Below are 24,728 nucleotides of genomic sequence, written 5' to 3'. Positions count from 1 at the left end.
ATATAAAGCTGTTTTAAATTAAATCCTTCCCACACTTGCAATATTCTAAACAATGATTCTAAACTCTTTTCGAGCGTTTAGAGTCTAAACGCTCAAAAAGAGCACAGAATATCATGCGCTCAGCTCTCTGCCTCCTCTCTGCCACGGCTGCTCTCTGCGCTCTCTGCCGCGCCCACTTCTCCACTGCAGAATGGAGATCGACAGAGGAGGAAGGAGGAGCTGCAGGAGGAAGTTTCTCCTGCAGTGTGGGCTGCACAAAGGTGCAGCAGGTGCTAAAGAATTTAAAATGTATTTTAAATAAAAATTCCATGCCAATCGTGCGGTTCATCCATCAATCAGCCAATTGTGTGTCATGTCCAATCTTATTTTGAAAAATCACGATAGCGCGAGTCCGCGAAAAACGAACTACGAAGTAGCGAGGGACTGCTGTACTATGTGTTGTTGGGCTTTGCTCTCAACTACCAACACACCAAATTTCAGTTTAATATCTCTAAAAATGGCTGATTTATAATATTTTTCCTTTTTAGCTCAGGTAGCCATCTTGGATTTTTGATTTGCAATCCGAGTCTATTAGGGATTGTTCTCAGCTACCAACACACCACATTTCAGCTGAATAGCTCTAAAAACCTCTGAGTTATATCCATTTGAATTTAGCTTTGGCGTCCATCTTGCATTTTTAGATTTGAATTCAGAATGTGTTGTGCATCCCTGTCAGGTACCACCACACCAAACTTCAGCTCAATATCTTTTCAAACAGCTGAGTTATCATATTTTTTCTCTTTTAGCTAATGCGGCCATCTTGAATTTTTAATTTGCATTAGGAATGTATAACAGCTAGCTCTCAGCTACGACCATACCAAAGTTCAGCTCAATGTCTCAACGAATGACTATTATAGTCAGTTTTGAGTTTCCTGAGTTAAAATGGCTGCCACAGTTAATCAATTTTGTTCAGTGACCTCTCCACTCTCGGTCATGTGACTTCACTGTGGCAGAAGCTCTTAAGAGTTCTGTCAATGTTTTCAATGAGAAAAATGCTCTGTTTGCAAATTATGTCGCCATGGTAACTTAAAACGCCAATAAAAGTAATAGCACACATCGCAGCGCCAAGCCGGTCGTTTTGATATAACATTTGTCGGGGAACACACTGCAGTTCAGGCCGTATTAAAGTTGGTAGAAGAGTAAGACCCTTTTCAGGTGGATAATAATATGTGGCTGCCTTTCTACTGTAGGTAAAATCTGCTTTACTTTCATTTCTGCTCTGTAGGAGCAGTTGTCAAGCTGCCTCACCTACTGGTGTGGTGGAGAGACCATGATTCTAATTTATTAACTTGTGAATCTGCATTTATTGAATTTGCACTGTAAAGTTGCATGACGCCATTTAAAGATACTAGACCTGGACAAAGACTTTGACACTAACTTTGGGCATGCTTTTCTCACTATTTCTAAAACCTACATGCATTGCATGGTTCTAGGAGCATCACTCTGCATCACCGCATGCGAGAGCACCCAAACCCTAATGCAGTTGAAATAAAGAGATTTGATGAACGAATTAGAAATGGAGAAGACTTGAGTGCTAAAGAAGTAAAAGAGTAAGTTACAATGCAGTGTTGATTTAAAGATCGCTTAACCCAGAAAGTGATGATAGCGTCTATAATGTGTTTGTTTTCCTCACAGGTACAAACAACTCCTCAAAGAGGCTCGGAAACATGAGCTCAAACAGCATGACATCATACTGTGCACGTGCACACAATCATCCACACCCAGCCTGATTTCCTTAGTCAGTGCACGTCAGATCCTGATTGATGAATGTGCAATGGCCACTGAACCCCAAGCCCTGATTCCTTTAGTCTTCAACCAACCAGAGCAGGTGTTTGCTTTCACTCACCTTCCCTTGACTATTATTCGTAAAGTCTTCGCTGCTGGGCAGAAACCTTTTACGACTTTTCAGGAAAAGGGAAAATTGTTTCTTTAACATTTGTAAAATCACTGCGGTCAAAGCTAGTATTTTGTTTGTGCGTAACAATTGGTGGTTGTTGTCTTTTTATTAATTCATATGCAAAGAATCACACCAGCTCTGTGTATGCTGAACAAAAGTATAAACACAACACTTTTTCATTTTGCTCCCATTTTTCATGAGCTGACCTCAAAGATCTAAGACTTTTTCTATGTACACAATAGGCCTTTTCTTCTCTGACACTGTCCATAAATTTGTGAACATCTGTTAGTGAGCACTTCTCCTGTGCATAGAGTTGATCAGGTTGTTGCCTTGAGCACACTGTTTAAGACTGTTGCCCTCCTGGAGAATAAGGTGTGGCTCAAGGATGTTTTTAATTATGTGTTTTAATATATATTTTATTATTTACATACAACACTACTTGTGACCTCCAGCAGGTTCTTCCAATTCTGCAGATGATTCCAGAGAAGGGATTGTTGGGTCACATCTGTTTCTGAACCTGAGTCCTTCTTGTACTTTGGTAGGATGATCAGCTCTGAAGATGTTTTGCTGATCTGACTCGTCTTCTTTCAACACACAAAACTTTAGATGAGTCAGAGAGTCAGAGTCAGAGTTTCTTTATTGTCATTCGCTCCTCATGTGGTACATGTGGTGGAGTGAAATTATGTACACAGGGTCCCAGTTGCATCCAACAATAAAATGTATAAGAAAAACAGTAATAACATCTAAGATATGAACTAAGAAAAACATCAACTAAATTTACACTAAGCACTCATAACATAAAACATTGAACATCAGCACAAACATGAACATGAGTCTGTGAGCAGATGTGCACGCATGAACACATCAACATTGAAACAGATCAGCAGCAACATGAAACAGATCAGCAGCAACATGAAACAGATCAGCAGCAACATGATATGGTTTTTCACAGTGATTATTCTAGTTAGAGATTCATGAGTCTAACAGCCTCAGGGTAGAAGCGGTTCCTCAGTCTAGTGGTTCTACATTTAATGCTCCTTAACCTCCTTCCTGAGGGGAGTGGGGCAAAAAGTGTGTGTGCTGGGTGAGTGGGGTCCTTCATGATGCAGGTGGAGCTTTTATGCAGTAGAGCAGGTGTGCCCAATATGTCAATCACAATCTACCGGTCGATCGCAGATCGATATGGGTAGATGGCATGGCATTAAAAAATAGACGTCAGCCATCCATCTATGAAATTCATCACTTGATTGACAGGGCAGCCAGTCTGAGGCCTCGTTTGCACGACGTGAAACATTTGGCTGTTCATTTACAGACAACAGCCTCGTTCTCTCTGAAACTGAAGGTTTCTCAATCCAGGTCTCAGAGTGGAGATTGTCGGGGGAACCCTCCATGGAGGTGTGAAAGTGTGAAGCTGCACATGTGCACTACAGGTGGCTGCAGTCCAAAGTTTTTCTGCTCTAACAACAGTTATAATAAACATCAGAGAGCAGAGTGCTTTTGTGCTGCTCATCCTTTTTCAGCATGTAGGAGCAGAACTCATCAAATCCAGGGTCCAAAGAGACGTTAGTGTGTTCACCAATTTGGACTAGCTGTGATCAAACAGACGCTGCATGCACAATGAATGCAGCTGAGCCTTGCATCAGGGTTGCCAGATAAATTTAAAACGTCTTATTTATTCCCTCTTTTTCTGTGCACATGTTCAACAAACACAACACACACCTCACCTTAGAGGATATTTACTCAGCACATGACAGTTTAGGTCAAAATACTATAATTTTAAAGCCAAAGTACTATTATATACTGTATATATATAGTATACTGTTCATAATATCTTATCACTTCACTTCTGGCGAGCTGATGGACGGCAGCTCCCTCCGGCTTCTCTGCAGTCTTTAATCATCAAACTGACCCGTTTTTTCGAACTGGACTAAAGTTGGTCCTCCTTCCAACCGAATTCGGTGTTCAGTGACTCAGAGAGACTAAGAATCTAGCTGTTTTTTTGTTTTGTTACCTTTTTCCTTTTAGCCATCCTATTTGTAAAAAAAAAAAAAAACCCTGCAGTATGACTTTTTATAATTGTTTATTGTTGTTGCTGTTGTCCATTGTTGTCTTTGTTGAAATCAGGTCTCTCTTGTAAATGAGTCCTCGAGGCTCAATGGGATTTACCTGTCTAAATAAAGGTTGATTGATTATCCGGCAACCCGACTGACATGGAAACTACAGTGTTTTCTTATACACCTGCTCATTTTATGTTTATTACTCCCAATAACTGTTGAAAAAACACTTAACGTCTCCAGAGGTTGTTCTCGTGTGAAAGGGACCTTGTTGAGAGTAGATCACTTTGATTTGGACATTTTAAAAACAGCTCGTATGCTGAAAAAGTGTGGGCACCCCTGCATTTGAGTGTGCAATCTTACATTTTCAGACGTGTCTTCCTGAACTTTGTCAACAGAGTATTCAGCCATCTCTGCAATAACTAACCAGCCAAGCTGTAACAAGTCACAGTATGAATAGAGAAAAAGCACTTTGTTACTATGCTTTCATAATTTTCACAACACACTGCTGACTGTTGCATGCAAATACACGTTTACTTGTATTGTGATAGACCCTAACTCTAACCCATGTCTCATTTGTTCTGGATGGTACTTGTATAAATACTACATCTAGGGGCCTTGCAGCTGTTAATGGATCCTGTTTGGGTCCAGAGGACTGGGGTTGACCACCACACATCATTTGTACTTTGTGGTTTCACAGATTGTTTTGATTGGGGACCACAAACAGCTACGGCCAATCGTGAAGAATAAGGACGTGAAGAAACTTGGAATGGCAACGTCCCTTTTTGAGCGCTACTACACTAAACTCCATGAAAACAGAGCTGTGATGCTGGACACCCAGTACCGGATGGTGAGGACATGAAACTGTCCAGCTCGAGTACAATGTGTGATGTACTATTCATATCACTGTGTTATGTTTTACTAGCACGAGGACATCTGTGCGTTCCCATCAGAAGAATTTTATGATAACAAGCTGAAGACTGGCGTGGAGCAGCCGAGCAGCGTCCTGCGTGTCGACGACAGGCCAATGCCAGTCGTCTTTGGGCATATCGAAGGAGAGACTCTCTTTCTGGTGGTGAAGACTGCCAAGGGCAACTACAACTCCAAAGTCAACCATAAGGAGAAAGACAAAGTGGTAATCCAGACGTCCATGTTTCTATTCTTGTTTAAAATTCAAACTGAAGAACAAGAAATTCAGTTCTCTGAGGTCCAACCTGAGGCCTTCAGCATGGCTGTTGTCCACACTCACTGCTAAACCAAGAGTTTTAGACATCATTAAAAAAACAAAGACTTTTTCATCATTTTTACATTGATGGTTTTAAACAGAAGTGAGCTACACTGTTTGCTATAACTAATATTAATTCAGTGCCAGATTATTTTCTAAAATCCTGCCTCCTGCACTCTTGATTCTGACTGAACAGTTGTTATACATGTAAATCATATTGTTCGACTCAAAGGCATCTGTCCAGGTCGCCCTTACAGGTCCTTCTCAAAAAATTAGTATATTGTGATAAAGGTCATTATTTTCCATAATGTAATGATAAAAATGAAACTTTCATATATTTCAGATTCATTGCACACCAACTGAAATATTTCAGGTCTTTAATATTTTTAATACTGATGATTATGGCATACAGCTCATGAAAACCCAAAATGCCTGTCCCAAAAAATTAGCATATTTCATCCCACCAATGAAAGACAAGTGATTTTAATACAAAAAACGCCAACCTTCAAATAATCTTGTTCAGTTATGCACTCAATACTTGGTCGGGAATCCTTTTGCATGAATGACTGCTTCAATGCGGCGTGGCATGGAGGCAATCAGCCTGTGGCACTGCTGAGGTGTTATGGAGGCCCAGGATGCTTCAATAGCGGCCTTAAGCTCATCCAGAGTGTTGGGTCTTGCGTCTCTCAACTTTCTCTCAAATTATGAAGAAATTAGATGTGATTTCCTGCATTTTGGTGTATTTTAATGAGTTGTTAAACATCTATGTCAAGCATCCCCCTCCCTCCTTACGTGACCGTTCCGAGCCGACTCTTCTCCCCTGAATTCACTGTCCTGCTCGATGTCTGCTCGATGTTGTCCGACTCCACATGTGAAACCTTCAGGCGCCTCCTCCGTCTGTTCATGGCAGCTGCCTCTGGGCTCCTGCCTGCGTACGACTGCCTGGTTAGCTCATCACTCACCCCCACCACTCGCTCCTCCTCCAGTCTCCATTGCCGCTGCCTTCAGGTGCTTCAATTCTCGGTTGTCCAACTAAGGACAATGAGGTCTTTTTTTATTTAAGTAAATTGGACTGTCTTTTTGACATGTTGACCGCTGTTAATGTGACAAATTAGCGCTGTTGTTTTGATACGTGACGTGAATAATACCCATCAAACATTTCTCTCGTTGTATTTTTAACAAATAATCAAAATTTTATTAATGACCCACTTACTGTCAAACTGATTTACAGTTTTGTTGTGCTGTTTAATTATATTTTTTAATTTTTTAATAAAATTGCGTGATGACTTTGGACTTTTGGTGGCGGAGGTTTTTTTTTAAGGGTAGAAGTGGAAATGCTTACTTGAAGGGGCAGATTTTCTGCAATATTAAGAAATCGTAACTGGTTGTTGTGCTTAAAATTAGTGTTCATGTAGTTATTTTAATTTTACATATCCAATAAAAGTTTAATTAATTCAATGCAGTCATATTTGTTCATAACTTTATTATTATTGAGCCTGAGAGTTACCAGAACGCACCCTGTCAAAATAAGAGAGTTCCCAGATCCTGTTCCAGCAGGATCCAGCTCAGATTAAGCCCTGGGAATAACACGGCTTTTAGTATGACCTAGAATGACTTTAGAAGACAAAAAGGATTGTGCAACTTATCCTTGCTCACTCTCACGCTTTGACAGAGGCAGATGCTTTCACTCATTTTATTTATGACTGTTTTCAACAACTGATGAGCTTTTATCTTTTTCAGGTACAGATTGCTGAAATGCTTGTGAAAAAAGCAAAAGTAGAGGAGAAAAGCATCGTTGTTCTGTCGCCCTATAATGCCCAAGTGTCAGAAATCCGCGAGGAGCTGAAAAAGATGGATTTAGGACAAATCACAGTAACTACAGTCACAAAAAGCCAAGGTAAAAACTACAACAAATCTTAACTTTCCCTAACAAATGTTATACATGTTTCACAGCATTGTTTCAATCAATCTTAAAATTAGTTGAGCAGGAAGCCATCTTAGTACGGTATACAAAATTAAGCTACTAATTGTAAAACAATATATTTGTATCAAATGTGATAAAGCAACTTAATTTCAGTCAAGAAATGGCAGCTATTTGTAGCAGTTTTGCTAAATAAAAACCCTCAAACTTTTATTCTTGCAGGGAGTGAATGGCAATACGTCATTTTATCAACTGTGTGCTCACTGCCAAGCAAAGAAGTCATGAGCGAACCAGAGGGCGCCTGGTTGTCCAAACATATAGGCTCTGTGGGAGACCCCAATCAAATAAACGTTTCCATCACCAGGGCCAAGGAAGGTCTCTGCATCATCGGTAAGACCTACATGGTAGAAACTTGACCCATGCGTGACTTTAGGTTTAGGTGGCTTCTGTAGATGTTTGGGTTGTCGCACTAAAGAAAATATCTCCTGCAACGCTTCCAAACAAGCCCTACTTGTTCAGTCATTTTTATTATACTGCCATACACTTTACCATTTATTGAGCCTACTGAGGCCTGTAGCGTCAGAGATTGCCGCACTTTTCAGTGTTTTCCATTTGTGAATAATCTTCTTACTGTAAAATATTTGACTATAATTGTTTTTAAATGACCTATAATCTTTCCCAGGTTGACAAGTCAACAGAAGTTATTTCTCTAAGGTTGTTGCTGATGTCTTTCCTTCTTGGCATAGTGTCAGCACATTTTTATGGTCCAGCGCAGCAAACTGACCAAGCACCTGCTTTTGTAGAGGTTCTCACACTGAGAATAATTAGTTAAGCATAGACTATAGATCCTGTCATGGTGTCATGCCTAATGTGAAGCTATTGTACTTTCTGCTGTAAACGCCACACCGTCATAAGTCGCATCAGTCCAAAAATGTCTAATAAAGTGGGAAAAAACATCAATAATCGCTTCGCCATATAAGTCGCATCTATTATGCATCACCACTGACAACCTGGAATCGTGGGCCAGCGTTGTGCCAAAAATCAATTGGCTGCCAAATGGCGGCTGCTGGAGCATGCACAGGAGGACTTTAACAATAATTTAACAAGATTAACACTTAACATTTATTTGTTTGCTCGAAATAATAGCAAAGGTGTGTCTCAGTTGAACTTTTCCTTAATAAATGCACTATGGCTGTCAAATCAGCTGCATTTCAAAAATCGATTTGCGGCTGCGGTAGTGCGCAGAGGGACGACTTGCTGTGCATTTCTTCTAAATTTAACAAGATAACCACCTAAAAACAATTGTTTGTTTGCTCGGCATTATAGTAAAAGTGTGTCTCAGTTAAACTTTTCCTTAATAAATGCACTTTAATGAACAAATCAGCTGCATTTCACCTGGGCGGCGCAGTGAAATGCAGCTGATTTGACAGTTGCTCCAGAAGTTCTGGAACAAGACGAAGGTGGCTTTGTATGGCAAGCCAAGTGTCTCATTAATAGCCATTTTTACCTATTAATGAGACACTTGGCTTACCATATTAGTCAAGAGCCCTCTAGCAGCTGAAAATGTTAGTGTTCAATATTTCCCATGTCAGAATGAATGAAATCGTCAGATCTCAGCCAAAAATTGGGTTATAAATATGGGGGGAAGCGTATATTAGTCACTTCGGTGTATAAGTTGCAGGACGTGCAAATTTATGCAAAAAGATGTGACTTACTCGGCGAAAAATACGTCCTTCAGGTTTTACATGACTGCATGACATGTTCTTGAGAATAATAATATAAATAATGTCAATGATGGGTTACCTATTTTAATGTATGCTATTTTAGCGTGTTTACAAAATAGAAAAAAGTAGAAATAGAAAAAATAAAACAATAACCAAACCAAAAAGTGACCTTGAACCCAAACTACACTGGATTTACGAACCGTCAGTCCTTCTGTAGAGTCTTGGAAGGAGCCATGTATTTACTAAGCTCAGCCTCGTCAATAAGGCCACGCTCACATTGCAGCTCTCAACTCTCAATTCCTTTTTTTTTTCTCAAATACAATTTTCTTTGCGTGATTGTTAACATGTTAGATGTAAACTGTCTCTGAAGTTACCTGTATGTGCTAAAGAAGACGTGATGTCTCACACAGTGCGCTGTTTCCATAGTATATGGATGCTACATGTCAGCAGCATGTGTGTATCAATTCTAAAGTTGTGCAATCAGAGCTGATCAAATGATCCCACGTGAATGTTTCGTCCAGTGTTTTTATTTGATCTTCCCGTCTACTCAGGTAAATCATTTATGGGGATAAATTAGTCTCAAAAGTAGTCACTTAGGCGCACAATAAGGTCCACAAGCATACCACAAGGTTTACAAATGCATCAACAGTTTTTCAAATGTACGTTTCATTTCAAATTGCACAAGTAAGAGTATGTTACACAAAGAAATTGTCAAATACATGTGCACACATCATCAAATACGCACGGATCTACTTGCCTGTGACTGAGACATTTGAGACTTTCTTACCACTCCAGATTCTCAAATGTAATGCTGCATTCAAGGCTGGTGAAAATCTGGGACATCTGGGGTCTCATGTACAAAGACTTACGTGGATTACTGTACCTACTGAAACATGGCGTACACTTAAATTGAGAAAACAGCAAACGCACAAATAAATCCAGATGTATGAATCCAAGCGCACTTCCTTTGTACGTCCCAATCAAGGTGGAAGTGAGCGTACCACTCTTGACACGCCTCCATTTAATATGTAAAATAAATTTAAATCTGCCCTGCACCTGAGGAATCTCCTCTCTGTACTATCATGAAGCCTGTCAAAAAAGAGGAAGTTAAAGAGGAACTGCTAGACAATCAGGAGTAGAACGTTCTGAAAGTGTAGTTTAACCAGCACAAAACAGGAAGTCACTCACTTGGACCACCGACTAGTAATGATACGGTGAACACAATGTGGGGGTGCACAGGCTCCATGTGCATCGGGTGTGTGTGTGTGTGTGTGTGTGTGTGTGTGTGTGTGTAATATTAAGACAATTAATTTAGTCACCAAGAAGCCCCCCATCCTGCACTGTGCCATCTTGTAGTCTGTTCCAACCATGCTGTCCATTAGAATGAATTGTGTTAAACCACCTCATGGTCCGAGGCTGTGGACATGAGGCCACCACGCCACCATGTTGGTCAGTTGATTTGTGAATCATGTGTAATCTACACATTGATTAAAAGAAAATTCTTCCTGATAACAAACGTCTTCGTCCTGTTATGGTGCTTTTATAGCGATGTGTGTGTAGGCCATAGCTGTGACTACATCAGGAAAACCATCCGTTGCTGCAAACTGCTCTTTAATGTTGGCCTAATCAGCTGCATTGTGGGTCATTTGATATTCCTGATTGACATACGGATCATTCCATCCCACACAGCTGGCATGGCTCGGTGGACCCCGGTCCACTGGCATAGTCCTGATGGGTCTTCCAGTTCCCTCTGGAATTACCCTGTTGATAGGAACACCAGTGTGGCCATCAGCTGTATGTGCATGAGCAGCGCACGACTCCTGGCTGTGTCTCGCTCCAAGACTGGCCACAGCTCCAAGTACAGTTCCAAAAGGATTGTCCTTGGAAGACTAAAATGTCTGATGAGTCAGTCGTCATCATAGTTCAGAAAATCCTGTCTCTAAACACACGCTCTCTGAGTATTGCACCATTTGCTATTGTTGTTTGTGTTTGATAAGAACCAGTCCTAGTTTACTGCTCAGGCATTTTTATTAAAGCTCGGTTACATTTTGTCAAAAAATACTTTCGGATTTGCTCAACCAATCAATGTGCAGTCACATGCAGACCAATCCGATCTCCTCATGCCGTTGCTTTTCTGAGCCAAGAAAGCAACTAATCTGAGCTATAAAATAAAACTAAATGAATGGCCAGATGTGAAATCAAAACAAAAATAAAAGCTATAAGGATTGTGAAGTGGTCTCTGGTGGGGAAAGTCCCACTTGGTGTTTGGAGAGATGATCAAGACACGAGGAAAGGTGCTTCAAGAACATCTGATGGATTTTGACCTAGATAAAAAGACTTGCTAGTTTTTGTTTCTAGTTGATTAGAATCGAGATCTTGCATCAAAATAACGTTTTATTTCTTGTCTGAAGGAAACCAAGAGCTGCTCAGGTGTAACAGAACGTGGAACGACCTCCTGAGGAACTACACTCGTCACAACGCAGTGACAGATGCACACAAGATTTCAGTTCACCAAAAAACCTAACCCCTTTCCTTTTGACAGATTTTTTATCACATCATTTTTCATAAAGTGTAGTTTCATGGCACATTTAGAGCTGTATTGCTGTTTTGTATAATTTCTAAGATCTGGTCTAACTGTGCAGATATTTTATTAATTTTATAGAAATGAACTGTAAAAAAAAAAAATTGCTTTTTATCCATCTGTTCATATTTACGGATGAATGAATTATTTTTCTCTTACATTTTAAAATAATATTTTATCACTTGAACTTTCTCCACTATAACTTTTTGTGAATGAAATAATATATTATGTAGTTTTTGATATGAATCTATCTGTAATTTTTATGTTTAATCGATTTAACAGCTGACATTTTAGCATTTTGTTGTTTTTGTTTAAATCATTAAGTACAAATGTGCAGAAAAACAAAAATGGATTTAATATTACTTTTCTGAGTTTTGTTTTAGTCTCAAATTAAATGTACGGATGTCTTGTAGTAATTTGAAAGTATTAATTCATGGGGCTGTCACTAAAAAAAATCAGTTTCAAAGAATTCTTGTTTTTTTTGTCTCTTTGGAATTAGAAGTTTCTTGTTCTTTGTCGGTCTTACTTGTTTTCTTATAATCTGTTTTTACTTGACCCTTAGTTGTGGGTTAATCTGGAGTTTTCAACATATTCTCAATACATTTTGTTTCCAGCGTTTCTACCTGTTTTTGTCAGTTGTGGAAGGCTATTTCTGTGAAATTATGTGAAAATCTGATGTTTTAAGTCATATTTATGTAGAAATACAGAAAATTATAAAGAGTTCACAAACATTCAAGCATCACTGTGTGTATATATATATATATTTTTTTTTTTCATTTTTCCCTGAACAAACTTTCTTCAGTACCCATTTAATTGTCTAAAATCAACACCTGTCAAACAAAATATGAAAAAAGGAAGCAGTATTTGACAGTTGTGCATTTATTGTATAAAAATGAAAACAATTAGAAAGTTTTCTTGCACCAAATCTTTATCGCTTTTCTTACACAAACTCCCTTTATTATTTGATTTCTTGTGAAAGAATGATTTCAACATAAACAGGTGTTGGATGTTATTAAACAGCAAGTTATAATTAAGGAGTGTACATACATTCATTCATTCAACCTTTATTTATACAAGTTAGTCTCATCCGATCTGTATTAAAACAAAGACACTGCTGGAAAGTGTAGCCCTTTAAATCAGTTGTTGAAATCACAGCCAGGTCATGTTACCAGGTTATCTCAAGTAAACCACTGGGATTCAGGTTTAAACAAAAAGGTCTGAAATAGTTTGTATTACTTTCAGAGGCTTAGAAAGTTCAGTGCAGTTGTTACAGCAGTACTTCAGAAGAGACACTGGCACGTCATTTTCTAAGTACAGACATGGATAAATTTGATGGTACCCTCACAACTCTTTGAAACAATGCTTCACGTTTTCACAAAGTGCCTTTAAGATTATGATCAGACATTTAGCCTATTTAAAAGGGAACAAGCATAACATCCACTAAGTACTTTGATACTGTCGTGTGCATGGATCAAAAAAGCAAATGGGAGAGCTGTGAGGAGCAGTGAAAGACCATTATTGATATTCACGTTAAACGTAAAGACAAGCCATCTCCAACTTCATGTTCCTCTGACCACAGCTGTTGGGACTGTAGCCGACTTCTCAGGACGTGGACGCAAGACGAAATGCAACCCCAGGTTGGTCAGATGGATAGCAGAAAGAGCAGAGGAAACTATTGAAAGTGATTTAAGCTGAACACCAAAGTTGAGCTACGTCACTTTCTGATCACATCTGCTATATTTGAATCATAATGGGCTCCATGGAAGAAGACCTAGAATGGCTTCATTAATGACAGAAAAAAAAAAAGGCCAAATTCATGTTGACAAGTCCCAAAGTTTCTCAGACTGATCAGACAAAAACAGGCTTTTTTGCTCTAGTCACATCAGTTGGACATTTTTTGATTGTTGTGAAAGGATACAAACAAACTTATCTGTGTCTGTACATAGTGATTTATTTTAAAATGCTATTTCAGTAGATGCATCAGTTTTGTCCTGAAGATTTACAGCAAAAAACAGTGTTGTACCAAACAATAAGGAATGGTTTTGGCTGAGAATTTGATGCAGTGCTATAACAATTTAGTTCAGCGCCTACCTTTTCATGCCAGAACGTTTTTGGCAGAAACCACATTTAGATGTCTTGAACTCGCTCCTGTAGTTAACAGAGTTTTGTCAGTAACCTGCTAACACAGGTAATTCAGGCTACAAGTCTAATCAAATATAGCCTTACCAGATTTAAAACAATTATAGCCCCACCATCAAATTCAGGACAATTCTAAAGTAGTTAGTATACTTGTTTATTGAAGTACCCACGTAATCCTCTTTATGAAAAGGCAGCAGCTCAAGTGAATATTTTCCAGTTCAGAAGCCTCATGTTCACAGTGAAGGCAGAACCAAACCAAAGTGCAGCACCAACAGACCATCCTGAAATAAGAACCAGCACAAGGATCAGACATTACTTCATTAGAAACTCCAAAATCCATTATTAAAAACATATTTTCCCCTACCTGTAGCGCGTCTTTGCCTGCAGAGTTCTGAATGTCTTTTAGTGACTGGAAGTGATCCAAGAGGTGATCTCCACAAACTACATCCACCTGCAGGAAGGAAGTAATAACTGTTTTAATTCAGTCTAACAAATTATTAAGAGTTACAGTGCTTTTTTTTAAAAAAATGGAAGGTGATGGAGCAAACAACAAACTTAGAAAATGTAGTTAATATCAATTATAAAAGGGTTTCCAGAGCAGCAGTAGTGGAGTTCTGATGAACAGCGAGCTCCATGTTTGCTTCAAATACCGTATTTTACGCCGTACACGTCACATCAGTCCAAATATGTCTAATAAAGTGGAAAAATCCATAAATATGTCGCTTCGCTGTATACGTCACATCTATTATGCATCACCGCTGACAACCTGGAATCGTGGGCCGGTGTTGTGCCAAAAATCAATTGGCTGCCAAATGGTGGCTGCAGCAGCGTGCACGGGAGGACTTTAACAAGAAATTAACAAGATTAACACTTAAAAACAATTATTTGTTTCCTGATGCATGTTCAATATTCCATTTATAATCCATAAAATTATTTGTTTGCTCAAAATTATAGTAAAGGTGTGTCTCAGTTGAACTTTTCCTTAATAAATGCATTTTGATGGTCAAATCAGCTGCATTTCAAAAGCCGATTCATGGAAGCGGGAGCGCGCAGAGGGACAACTCGTGCATTTCTTCGAATTTTAACAAGATAAGTACACCTAAAACAATTGTTTGTTTGCTCCACATTATAGTAGAGGTGTGTCTCAGTTAAACTTTTACTTAATAAATTCACTTCAGTGGTCAAATCAGCTGCATTTCTCCGGAGCGGCGCAGTGAAATGAAGCTGATTTGACGGTTGCTCCAGGCGAGATGGACGAAGGTGGCTGTGTATGGCAAGCCGATTATGTCATTAATAGCCGCTTTTACCCATTACATGAAACAACGGCATGGCTTACTACTTCAGTGTCATCTATTGGCTGAAAATGGTAGTGTTCAATATTTTCAGTCAGAATGAATGAAAATGGTCATATCTCAGCTAAAAATTGGTTTATAAATATGAAAAAAAATCCATAAATATGTCACTTCAGTGTATAAGTCACAGGGCATGTAAATTATGCAAAAAACTGACTTGTAGGCCAAAAAATACGGTAGTTGAGGTAGAATATAGAAGAATCCAACAAAGTTGTCACGTCCTCTGGACAGTTTATTTTTGTTCAGACATATAACATATATATTTATATGTATAAATGTACAAGAACGTTGTGCTTTGGTCCAGAAATGAGTCTAAACTGCTAATCCCCACCCACACTTTACTAAACACACAAACAGCTAAGTTCTTTGTTATATAGAAACTATAAAAGCAGTTTTTGACAAATAAATCATGGTGCATCATTAGACTAACCTGACACATGGGACTCAACTCCATTTTCCTTCGAATGAACAGCTCCACGTGGCGAACGGTGGCCTCCCCCGACACACAAACATACCGCCTCTCCAGTGGCTACAAAGAATAAAATAAGGATGAAAACAAGTAGGAGATGTAAGAAGCAAAACTGGACACGATGTTTTAAACTAGTCAGCCAACCATGGTTTTTCATGTGCTAGTGCAAATCTTTTAAAATACTGTCAACTGGCGGAAGAGCTTTAAAGTTGTTTTTCTGGCCCATCCATACCATACCAGCTACAATTTATATATATATATATATGAATAGTAGGAATGACATAATTTTTAAAAATCTTGAAGCACCTTGCTTTCTGCTGAGTCATGTTTGTAGAGTGGTTAAGACTAAGGTCCTGCTCAACTGACAGTTACATTTGTACTGGGTGATTCGACTGCAAGTACTTAGTTCTAATTGAGTATTCACACCTGGCAGTGAAATGCAAACCCCCAAAATGTTTCTTTCTGATCAGATGTCATTTCATTCAACATTTATTTATACAGGTTACTCTCATAGAGTCACAAGGACTCGTTTACAAGAGAGAGGTACAGACAACAATTAACAGTCATAAAAAAGCATAAAAAATGAAAAGTAAATAAAAGAAGTGATATAAAACGAAATAAAAAACAGCTACATTATAAAATGGTGTAAAATATTAAAAACAGGAACATGTCTGCGTTGATTTTTGCATTGAACCTAAAAGTATTTTAAAATCCCTTAGAGAGGTCAAGCTCGAGAATTTCAGATCTTTTTGCAAAATATTCCAGGAAACGGGAGCGAAGTAAAAGAAGGACCTTTTGCCTAGTTCGGTCCACACTGAAGGGAGGCTGCAGGTAATTATGTCTTGAGAGCGCACGCTGTAGCTGCAGTGACTAAGTGACATGTAGGAGGAGATGTATGAAGGCAACAGACCAAGAAGTGATTTAAAGACGAAAATGTACCAGTGAGAGAGTCTGTGTGAAGTTAATGATGTCCAGTTAACGAGTGAATACTGGGTGCAGTGGTGGGTACGGTAGTTACAGCCAGTTATGAATCTTAGTGCACCATGATAGACAGCATCCAACATCTGCAGGGCGCTAGCAGGAGCCTTCATGTAAATAATGTCACCATAGTCAATGGAGGGAAGGAAAGTAGCAGTTACAAGGTGTTTCCTAGCATTCAGAGTTAGACAGGATCTGTTTCTGAAAAATAAACCCAGTTTTATTTTCTGTTTCATTAAATTTTCGACATGAGGCTTAAAAGACAGATGTATATCGACCAAGAATCCCAAGTATTTATAAGAATCCACAAACTCAATAGGGGCACCGTTCGTGGATAAAATAGAAGGAAGGACTGCTGGTACCATCTTCCTGTTTGAAAACAACATCTCTTTGGTTTTATCAGCATGTAGTTTGAGCCGGATCAAATCTGACTGGATGATGTCGAATGCAGACTGTAAAAGCTGGAAAACCTTAGCAACTGTTTTAGCTCAAAAATAAACAACATCAGCAGAGATGTAAAGATGCATCAGGAATGATCTGACCTAAATTACTTATGTAGATTATAAAGCGGGTGGGTCCTAAGACTGAGCCTTGTGGTACACCACTGTTGACAGTTACGTAGCTGGAAGAAGTACATCATGTTGAACATATTGCCTCCTATCTGAGAGGTAATTAGAAAACCAACTGATAGTGTGGTCTGAGAAACCAATTTATTCACTTCATACATGCAGTTAGGTGTAAGTGAATGTCACGAGGGTCTTTTCCACGCAAACATTTTCTTGAATCCAAATGAAAAGTTCTACAAACAAATCCACTGGCTAATCAAGTTTTCAGATCATGTAATATTTATTTTCTCTTCCAAAAAGGTAAAACCCTTGCCTTCCTTGCAAGCTTCATACAATAATGTCCACCAGCTTTTGCCATGCAATGAGGGAAGCGGCCATCAAACCACCCAGTGCAACAGCAACAGGTCCAAGTAATGTTTTAATGTATGTTTTCCTGAAATGAACCCCCAAGTGTGCACCCTTGGTTGTTCTAAGAAGGTGAGGAAAAATAAGACATTATAATGAACTTTACTAACAAGATATAAACTAACTAAGGGGAGAGAGGATTGGAGTGTGACGTGGCTCTGTGTGCATGCAGATGTGTAAGTGTCACGGATGCTTCATCACAATGAACAACAAATGGTGCGACAGCAGGTCTGCATGTGATGCAGACACTTCAGTCTTGAGCATGAACAGTTACATCCAAAATGGTGAATATGTGAATGTTTGTTTGGACTGAGGATTAGACTGGTTTTGTCATACACATTGAAAAAGGGTCAGTAGAACAAACAGTCCTCTGTTATCAGCCATTGGTACCGTTGTTTATCTACTCACAGAAGTGCAGAACTACTGACTGCAGCCGTCCGTGAGACCACTCAGACAAATTCAAAAAGTTTTAGTTTCAGAGAAAACAACTGCTGTTGTTGTGTACACAAACAAAAACTTTTCCAACATTACTGCTGAACTTGCCTTGCAGAACCATATGTAAGAACACGTTGTCGTGGAACATGGCCAGATAAAAAAAATTATGTCTGAACACCTAGAGGCTCGTCTTTGGGGGCATTTTATGGAACCATGGTGTCTTTAACTGAATTAACTTATTGTGATCATCAAGAAAAACATATAGAAGACCTACAAACTCATACAGGTGCAGCACTTAGTATGGTAGTTAATAAATGACTCAAACCAATTAAAGTTTAAAAGATCCTTATGTTCACATGAACTACAACAACCATAAAATACAGCAAGATAATCTGGAACCAAATCATATTTACCTTAAAGCCAAAAATGCCCTCTTCAGCTCTGAAAACAAAAAATAGAATAATAACTTTTTGTTGTGTTTCTGTAGGCAACACAGGAGAACAACCTACTCAAACTTAAACCTGAATTTTTCATTCATTCAGCCATGACATTCAAATAACATTCACTTCAGTGCTAATAAATGTTTAGCTGGTGCTCCCAATTTCTATCCCCTGCTGCCTAAAGCCAAAGAGTGACTGTAAGCGTGTCCATTTGTTGATTTAAAAACAAATCACATGACCCACAGGGCATTAATAATTTAATAAAACTCTCAGAAAATATTCACTGCATGTACAACAAATTCCAGTCATCCCTCACTCTATCGTGGTTCAGTTCTTGCGGCTTCATTGCATTGTGGATTTAAAAATATAAAAAATTATATATACACCGGTATATACAGACGTGTGCTGACTCCCACCAGTCTTTAAAAAAAAGCTTATTGAACGCGCTCTGTGTGTCTGGTTGAAATTTTGGGTCCTCGGCTAAATTCATTACAGGGAAAGATTTGTAGGAGAGTGGAATGGGTTTATAAAGCCTTAAACATACATAAATAATAACATTTAATGCCGCTTCTTCGCAGATTTTCACCTACTGCAGAGGTCTCTGGCATAATCCCACGACAGGTAAGGGATCACTGTACTTCAACCCCTTTCAAGGTGGCCACCACAACTAAAGCCCCCCAGTATACTCCTGCGTACGTACGTACGCGCTGAGGTACACGCAAACAGACGCGGACGGTTCAGATTTCATGCTTGAGCGTACACCGAGCGGCTGCAGAGCAGCTTTGCAGACAAGGGGCGTTTACCTTCGGGACAAATTGAAGTCGCCGATTGGTTATTTGCTGACACGCCTACTGGATTGATTGACAGGTCGAGAAAAAAAAAGCTGGCAGCCTCAGCCGCAGTGGTGTTCTGTGTTTATATGTTGTTAATAAAAAGTTCTAAAAAAAAAAACAAACAAACAAAAAAATAAAAACAGGGAGCGCTGGCCTTGCAGCCCACACATCAGAGCAGCCCACCAGGAAATCTCCAGACCCTCCCGCAGCAACACTGGGACTGATTTTAATTCGCTCGTGACAAAGTCCTTCATTTCTCACCATTTCAGTCATGGCATCAACGGAGGAGGAAGAGATCACCTGCCTCTTGGCAAAAAAACAAAAGAAAAAGCCAGATCAGGGATGAAGAAGGGGAAATTAATACATTGGTGTCGCATACAAAACAGTCCCGTCGCCGGGCAGTTTATTGTGCGACACCACGTACGAGGTCGTAAAAATTGAGCTTTGCACGGACATGCTCGCGTACAGACGTACACAAGAGTATACTGGGGGCTTAAGCAGTCTCAGCGAAAACAAAATTAACTGCAACTTAATTAATTTTATACATTGGCTAAAATTTAATATGCCAGTTGCTGAGACTCATCCTCAAATTATACACAGAGCATTAAATTGTGTGATATTTGTTTATTTAACTACAGGGTAAAATCTATAGCGCATGGAGAATGCTTCGGCTACAACCATACCAAATTTCAGGCCAACATCTGGAAAACTGACTATTATTGACGGACCACAGTCAGTACAATTGGGGAGGAACACCGCCGCTGTTATCAGTCTGAGCACAGGCGTCCCACAGGGCTGTGTTCTGAGTCCGGTTCTCTTTACCCTGATGACTTACGACTGCGTTGCCAGGTTTGAGACAAACCACATCATCAAATATGCAGACGATACCACGTTCATGGGCCTGATTATCAACAATGAGGATTAGGCATATCAGGATGATGTGGCACGCCTTGTGAACTGGTGTGGGGAAAGTAACCTGGTTCTGAATGTCAACAAAAGAGCTCATTATTGACTTCAGGAAAACAAAACGACATCAAACGCCACTGCTCACAACCAACACAGAGGTGGAGGTGGTGTAAAGCAGCAGGTTCCTGGGGGTGCACATAACCAAGCAGCTGTCTTGGTCAAGAAACACTTAGTGTTTCTAGTGAAGAAAGTCCAGCAGCGTCTGCACTTCCTCTATAGCTTGAAGAGAGCACACCTCCCACCCCACGTCCTCATCCCACGAGCTATTACACTGCTGAACTCAGGTCATTAATGAAGGGACCACAATGGCAAACACACACAGCCACAGAGATACCTCGGTAAAAATCCTTACCCAAAATAAACAGTATATAGGAATTCACTGAGGCATGGATGCTGTGTGTATTGTGTATGTATGTATTAGGGCATTAACAGAGTACTCGAGTAATCTACACATCGATTGCTAGGACATCTATCGAGGTTAAAAATGTTACGTTGAGTATCCATAGTGACGTCATATTATGTGACCACCGTATGACCACAGGGGGCGGTGTTGCACTGTTGCAGGTCACAGAGTATGGTGTAACACCGGGTCCAATCCACCGAACCAGAACCAGTTTCGGTTTAAGTTTCATTTTTGATGTGCTGCATGTTTCTTCACGTTTGCAGTTTAATAATAATAACTAATAGTTTACTTTTTCCTGTGACTTATTTGCAGTATGATAAATGAAAGGAGCATAATATACTCTCCCAATGTTTTGTTGGTCTTTTGTTATGTAAATAATTACCTTTTTTTGCGGTTTTATTTATTTATTTATTTTTGTATCTTGAGATCTATGACGTCATCAAATACTCGAGTTCTACTCGGGTTTTATTATGTTAATGTCGAGTTTAAAAATTATATACTCGTTCAACCCCTAGTATGTATATATGTAAATATATGTACATGCATGTATAAATGTATCATTTGTCTAAATGCATATAGGAACATTCACTGATATTTGAACATTACTTGTATCAGCACAAAAATGGCATATTTTGCTCTAAACACCAAAGTCTATAAAATTCATGTAAATGATGTACTCCTACACTGCTGTAGAGAAATAAAACAAAATTTCATTAAATTTTGCATGGTGTACTGTACAATTTTGAATGATAATAAAGTTTATACTTATTATTATTTAGTAGTAGTATTATTATAACATTGTTAAGTTTTCTAAGATCAGTGTGTTGCGGCAGCCATTTTAAATAGGGTTGAGTCTAAAAATCAATAAGTTGTAAATGCAAATCCAATGATTACTGTATTTCCAAGAGAATTGTTAAAATCTGTCAGGTCATTTGTGACGTATTCTGTTAACGCAATAAATGTACACACAAGCACACACACCCACACACAGGCAAAAACATTTTCACCCTTTTTCTTTCTGCAGCTTGCAATAATTAAAAATTGTTTGTTGCAGTAATAGAGAATGTCTTATCTTTTAGTTAACAGACTGTAGATGTAGGGCATATCACCTTGAGGAAGTAAAATAATTAGAGAATTTAATTTTCTTCTATTATCCTGTATTACTACCTTTCAGTGGTTTCAGAGGCTTGATTTGTTTTAGTGGCTAACACACCTGTACTCAACAACGATCAGAGAACTGTGCAATACACGTCCTTACCCAACAAACTCCAGGAGCAGAGACACATTCAACTCAGGGGGCATTGTAAACACTGATGAGGGAGAACTGCCTTTCTTCTGCTTCCTCCACACAACAGGAACTTGAGGGGAAAGAACCACTGCAAACAAGACAGTAAACAACACAGATGGGCAATTACAATTGTTAAAAAACACATTAAAAGTATGTACTTTTAAGCCAAAAACAGGATGTTGTTGTATAATGCTCATTATGTCCTCCGGCATCAGCATACTGTACCTTATGATGTACAAACTAGGGATGCACCGATTCACTTTTTTTTTAACTTCCGATCCGATATCTAACTCTGGATATCGGCCGATACCGATCCAGTTCCGATATCATGATCATCATTGATTTTATATGAGGCTGTAATAATCTGCTCTCAAGTACAATTTGTACAAATATATGCATGCATGTCCAGAAAGACAACTTGAGGTAAGTTTTATTAATGTTGGATAAGTTTTAAAGTTAGAATGAAATTCTGCTAACACAAAACATGTTTCTTTTTATTCCTAGCTTTAAAGTGGATATTAAAGTGAGTGATTGTTTAAAGTTTTTTTTTTTTTTTTTAAATAAGGGGCAGATATTTTTTCTTCTTTCTGCACTCTTTTCATTCATTGTTTTCTTTTTGATGATTTTTTTTATTTTTTTTTATTTTGTTTCTTTTAAATGAATGAATAAATGAATAAAATAAAATAAAATGTTAAACGTCTTCAAACACCTGCTAAGTTCATGGCATAAACCAACAGACATGTTCCTGTTTTTAGTATTTTACATCACTTTATAATATAGCTGTTTTTGTTTTTAATATAATTTTCAAATCATATGTTTTTTTATGATTGTCTACTGTTGTACTGATAAATATCTCTGGAGGGTAAACTATATCTTGACTGCAAGTATCAAGCTGTGAAATCCTTCGTTTTCTACAACTGATAGTGGTTGGTCATTAATTATGATGAAGTTTAGCAACTTCTCTGTAAACATTTGAGTTCCGTGGTTTCAGCGACGTCTACTTTCAGGTCTCTCTTGTAAATGAGTCCTCGAGGCTCAATGGGATTTACCTGTATAAATAAAGGTTGATTGATACTTCTTGTTCAATCTGAAGCAGGCAGCCTGATCTGGGGCAGCTGCGCTCAGTCTGTCCCTCCTCAGAGACGGGCAGACTGAGCGAAGCAGATTGGACGCGGCTGGCCGGGGTCGAGTCGCCTCTTTCGGATTCAGCGAGAGTAGCACCCCGCTGAAGCCCCAGAGCTCGAATGTCCAACGTAAAACTAACTTTACCACGGTTTAATGTGGCGCTATGGCTCTGCAGACATTGCACGTTGCTGTCTTGTTTTGTGGTGTTTCTAGTGTAAAATACTTCCACACAGCGGACATGTTTAGATGGAAAGTTTGTTAGCTGTTAGCCACAGTGCTGCTAACTCAGTCCTCACGTTGTAGCTGCTGCAAACTATGAACTGGATTTCCTGAATGTGAGGCGGGTCTTATTACTCTGGGTTCATGAGACACGCCGCCGTTCAGGAAATCCATTCCGTAGTTTGAAGCCAACTTGTATCATGGATCGGAAATATTGGCAGGTGGATCGGAAAATCTGATAGTAAATTATGCTGGTATCGGAGGCCGATACCGATACTGGATCAGATCGGCCCTATCCCTAGAAACACATGTGCAAATGTTAACAGTAGTTTACATGAACCCAAGTCTTTTATTAAGTTCAGCTGCTGAGGCTGGAATATTTTACCTCCCTCTACAGAATCCCCACCTTAATGTGGATCATGGGGGGTTTGAGTACCCACATGATTTTTGGCCTGTGCTGTCGGGAGCATCAGCCCCAGGTAGGGTCTCCCATGGCAAATTAAGCCGCTTTGCCATTGATAATGTCATTCCACTTGATGTCGTCTCATCATTTCTTCTCAGGTGTAGGTGAATTGCCACTGTGATTTGTTACCCTTTTCTGTGGGCAGGATCGTCAATGTAAAGTGTGCGGTTTCTTGTAGCACCATCCAGCTCGTGCAGAATCCTCTGATCCATCAATAAAGGCAGAAATGCTTGGGCCACCATCATTGGTTCATTTTTGGAGCTTCCATACTGAATTAGAAACTAGAAAACTAGAGGAAACAAACTAATTAACCCACACTCTACAACGATTGGAAAGGAAATGGTGGTTCAGATGTAGATTGCAGTTTCTGCAACAGGCCAGAAGAAGCTAGTTTGTAGAGGTCATAGAAGCAAATCCTGGGCATGAACCTTTCAAAGAGGCCATGAAGAAGAACTTTCAATTGACCTTATGGAGGTTGGGGCAAACCGTTCAACAACTCTGGGGGGAAAAAAGCAAGGCCTGTCTCAGACTGTGCTTGATTTGGAGTGCAGAAATATGGAGTGTAGGGCTGCTTTAAAGGCTATCTGGTCACTGCATAACCTAAGGGAGAGTTGTGTCTGCATTCACAGCACAAAGTTGATGGTCTTGAGATATGGACCATGACAAAACAGAAAAGATCCTTCAAACAATCAGCTGAACAAGCAGCTGGAGGCTGCACAGCTGGAGAGAAAAGTTCTGCAGAGTAGTGAAGGCTGCACAGAAGTCCGTTGGTCAGTCTCCCCACCATCACAGACATCTACACCTCCAGATGCAGGAAAAGGACCACCTGCATCATGAAGAACCCCACTCATCCAGCACACACACTTTTTGCCCCATTCCCCTCAGGGAGAAGGTTGAGGAGCATAAAGTGTAGAACCACTACACTGAGGAACAGCTTCTACTTTCCTGACCTTTGACCTTCATATGAACTCACTTTGTAAAAAGGCCCACCAAAGGATGTATTTTTATCGTAAGCTTTGCAGTTTTAATGTTGATTCAACTTTTATGAGAATGTTTTATTCATGTTTTATTGAGCCTATTTTAAACTTTACCTTCATCTGTTGGTTTGGACTTTTGACATGAAAGAACTGGAGCAAACTCTCGGGGATTGTCAGGATGTGCAGCAACGGAACCTCGCTGACCTACACAAGGTTAGAGATTCATGAG

General features: G+C 39.3%; 2 protein-coding genes across 2 annotated transcripts in view; one reads left to right on the top strand and one right to left on the bottom strand.

Moving 5' to 3' along the window:
* Window positions 1-11,384, top strand: part of helz2b (helicase with zinc finger 2b) — a 24,465-nt gene extending 13,081 nt beyond the window's left edge. Inside the window, exons 11-17 of the mRNA XM_037698299.1 lie at window positions 1,473-1,589; window positions 1,675-1,867; window positions 4,691-4,840; window positions 4,916-5,125; window positions 6,956-7,112; window positions 7,359-7,526; window positions 11,272-11,384. Of these exons, the coding sequence (XP_037554227.1) occupies window positions 1,473-1,589; window positions 1,675-1,867; window positions 4,691-4,840; window positions 4,916-5,125; window positions 6,956-7,112; window positions 7,359-7,526; window positions 11,272-11,384 (1,108 nt within the window). The remainder of the gene's footprint in view (window positions 1-1,472; window positions 1,590-1,674; window positions 1,868-4,690; window positions 4,841-4,915; window positions 5,126-6,955; window positions 7,113-7,358; window positions 7,527-11,271) is intronic.
* A 2,367-nt stretch (window positions 11,385-13,751) lies between these two features.
* Window positions 13,752-24,728, bottom strand: part of pcgf6 (polycomb group ring finger 6) — a 38,326-nt gene continuing 27,349 nt past the window's right edge. The window contains exons 6-10 of the mRNA XM_037687808.1: window positions 21,686-21,803; window positions 18,199-18,226; window positions 15,363-15,461; window positions 13,945-14,031; window positions 13,752-13,861 (exon numbers count right to left, since the gene is read on the bottom strand). Of these exons, the coding sequence (XP_037543736.1) occupies window positions 13,814-13,861; window positions 13,945-14,031; window positions 15,363-15,461; window positions 18,199-18,226; window positions 21,686-21,803 (380 nt within the window). The 3' untranslated portion in view covers window positions 13,752-13,813. The remainder of the gene's footprint in view (window positions 13,862-13,944; window positions 14,032-15,362; window positions 15,462-18,198; window positions 18,227-21,685; window positions 21,804-24,728) is intronic.

This window comes from Nematolebias whitei, chromosome 1 (genome assembly GCF_014905685.2).
Source record: "Nematolebias whitei isolate Nwh7 chromosome 1, NemWhi1, whole genome shotgun sequence".
Classification (NCBI taxonomy): Eukaryota; Metazoa; Chordata; class Actinopteri; order Cyprinodontiformes; family Rivulidae; genus Nematolebias; species Nematolebias whitei.
This window is presented reverse-complemented; position numbering and strand designations above follow the sequence as displayed.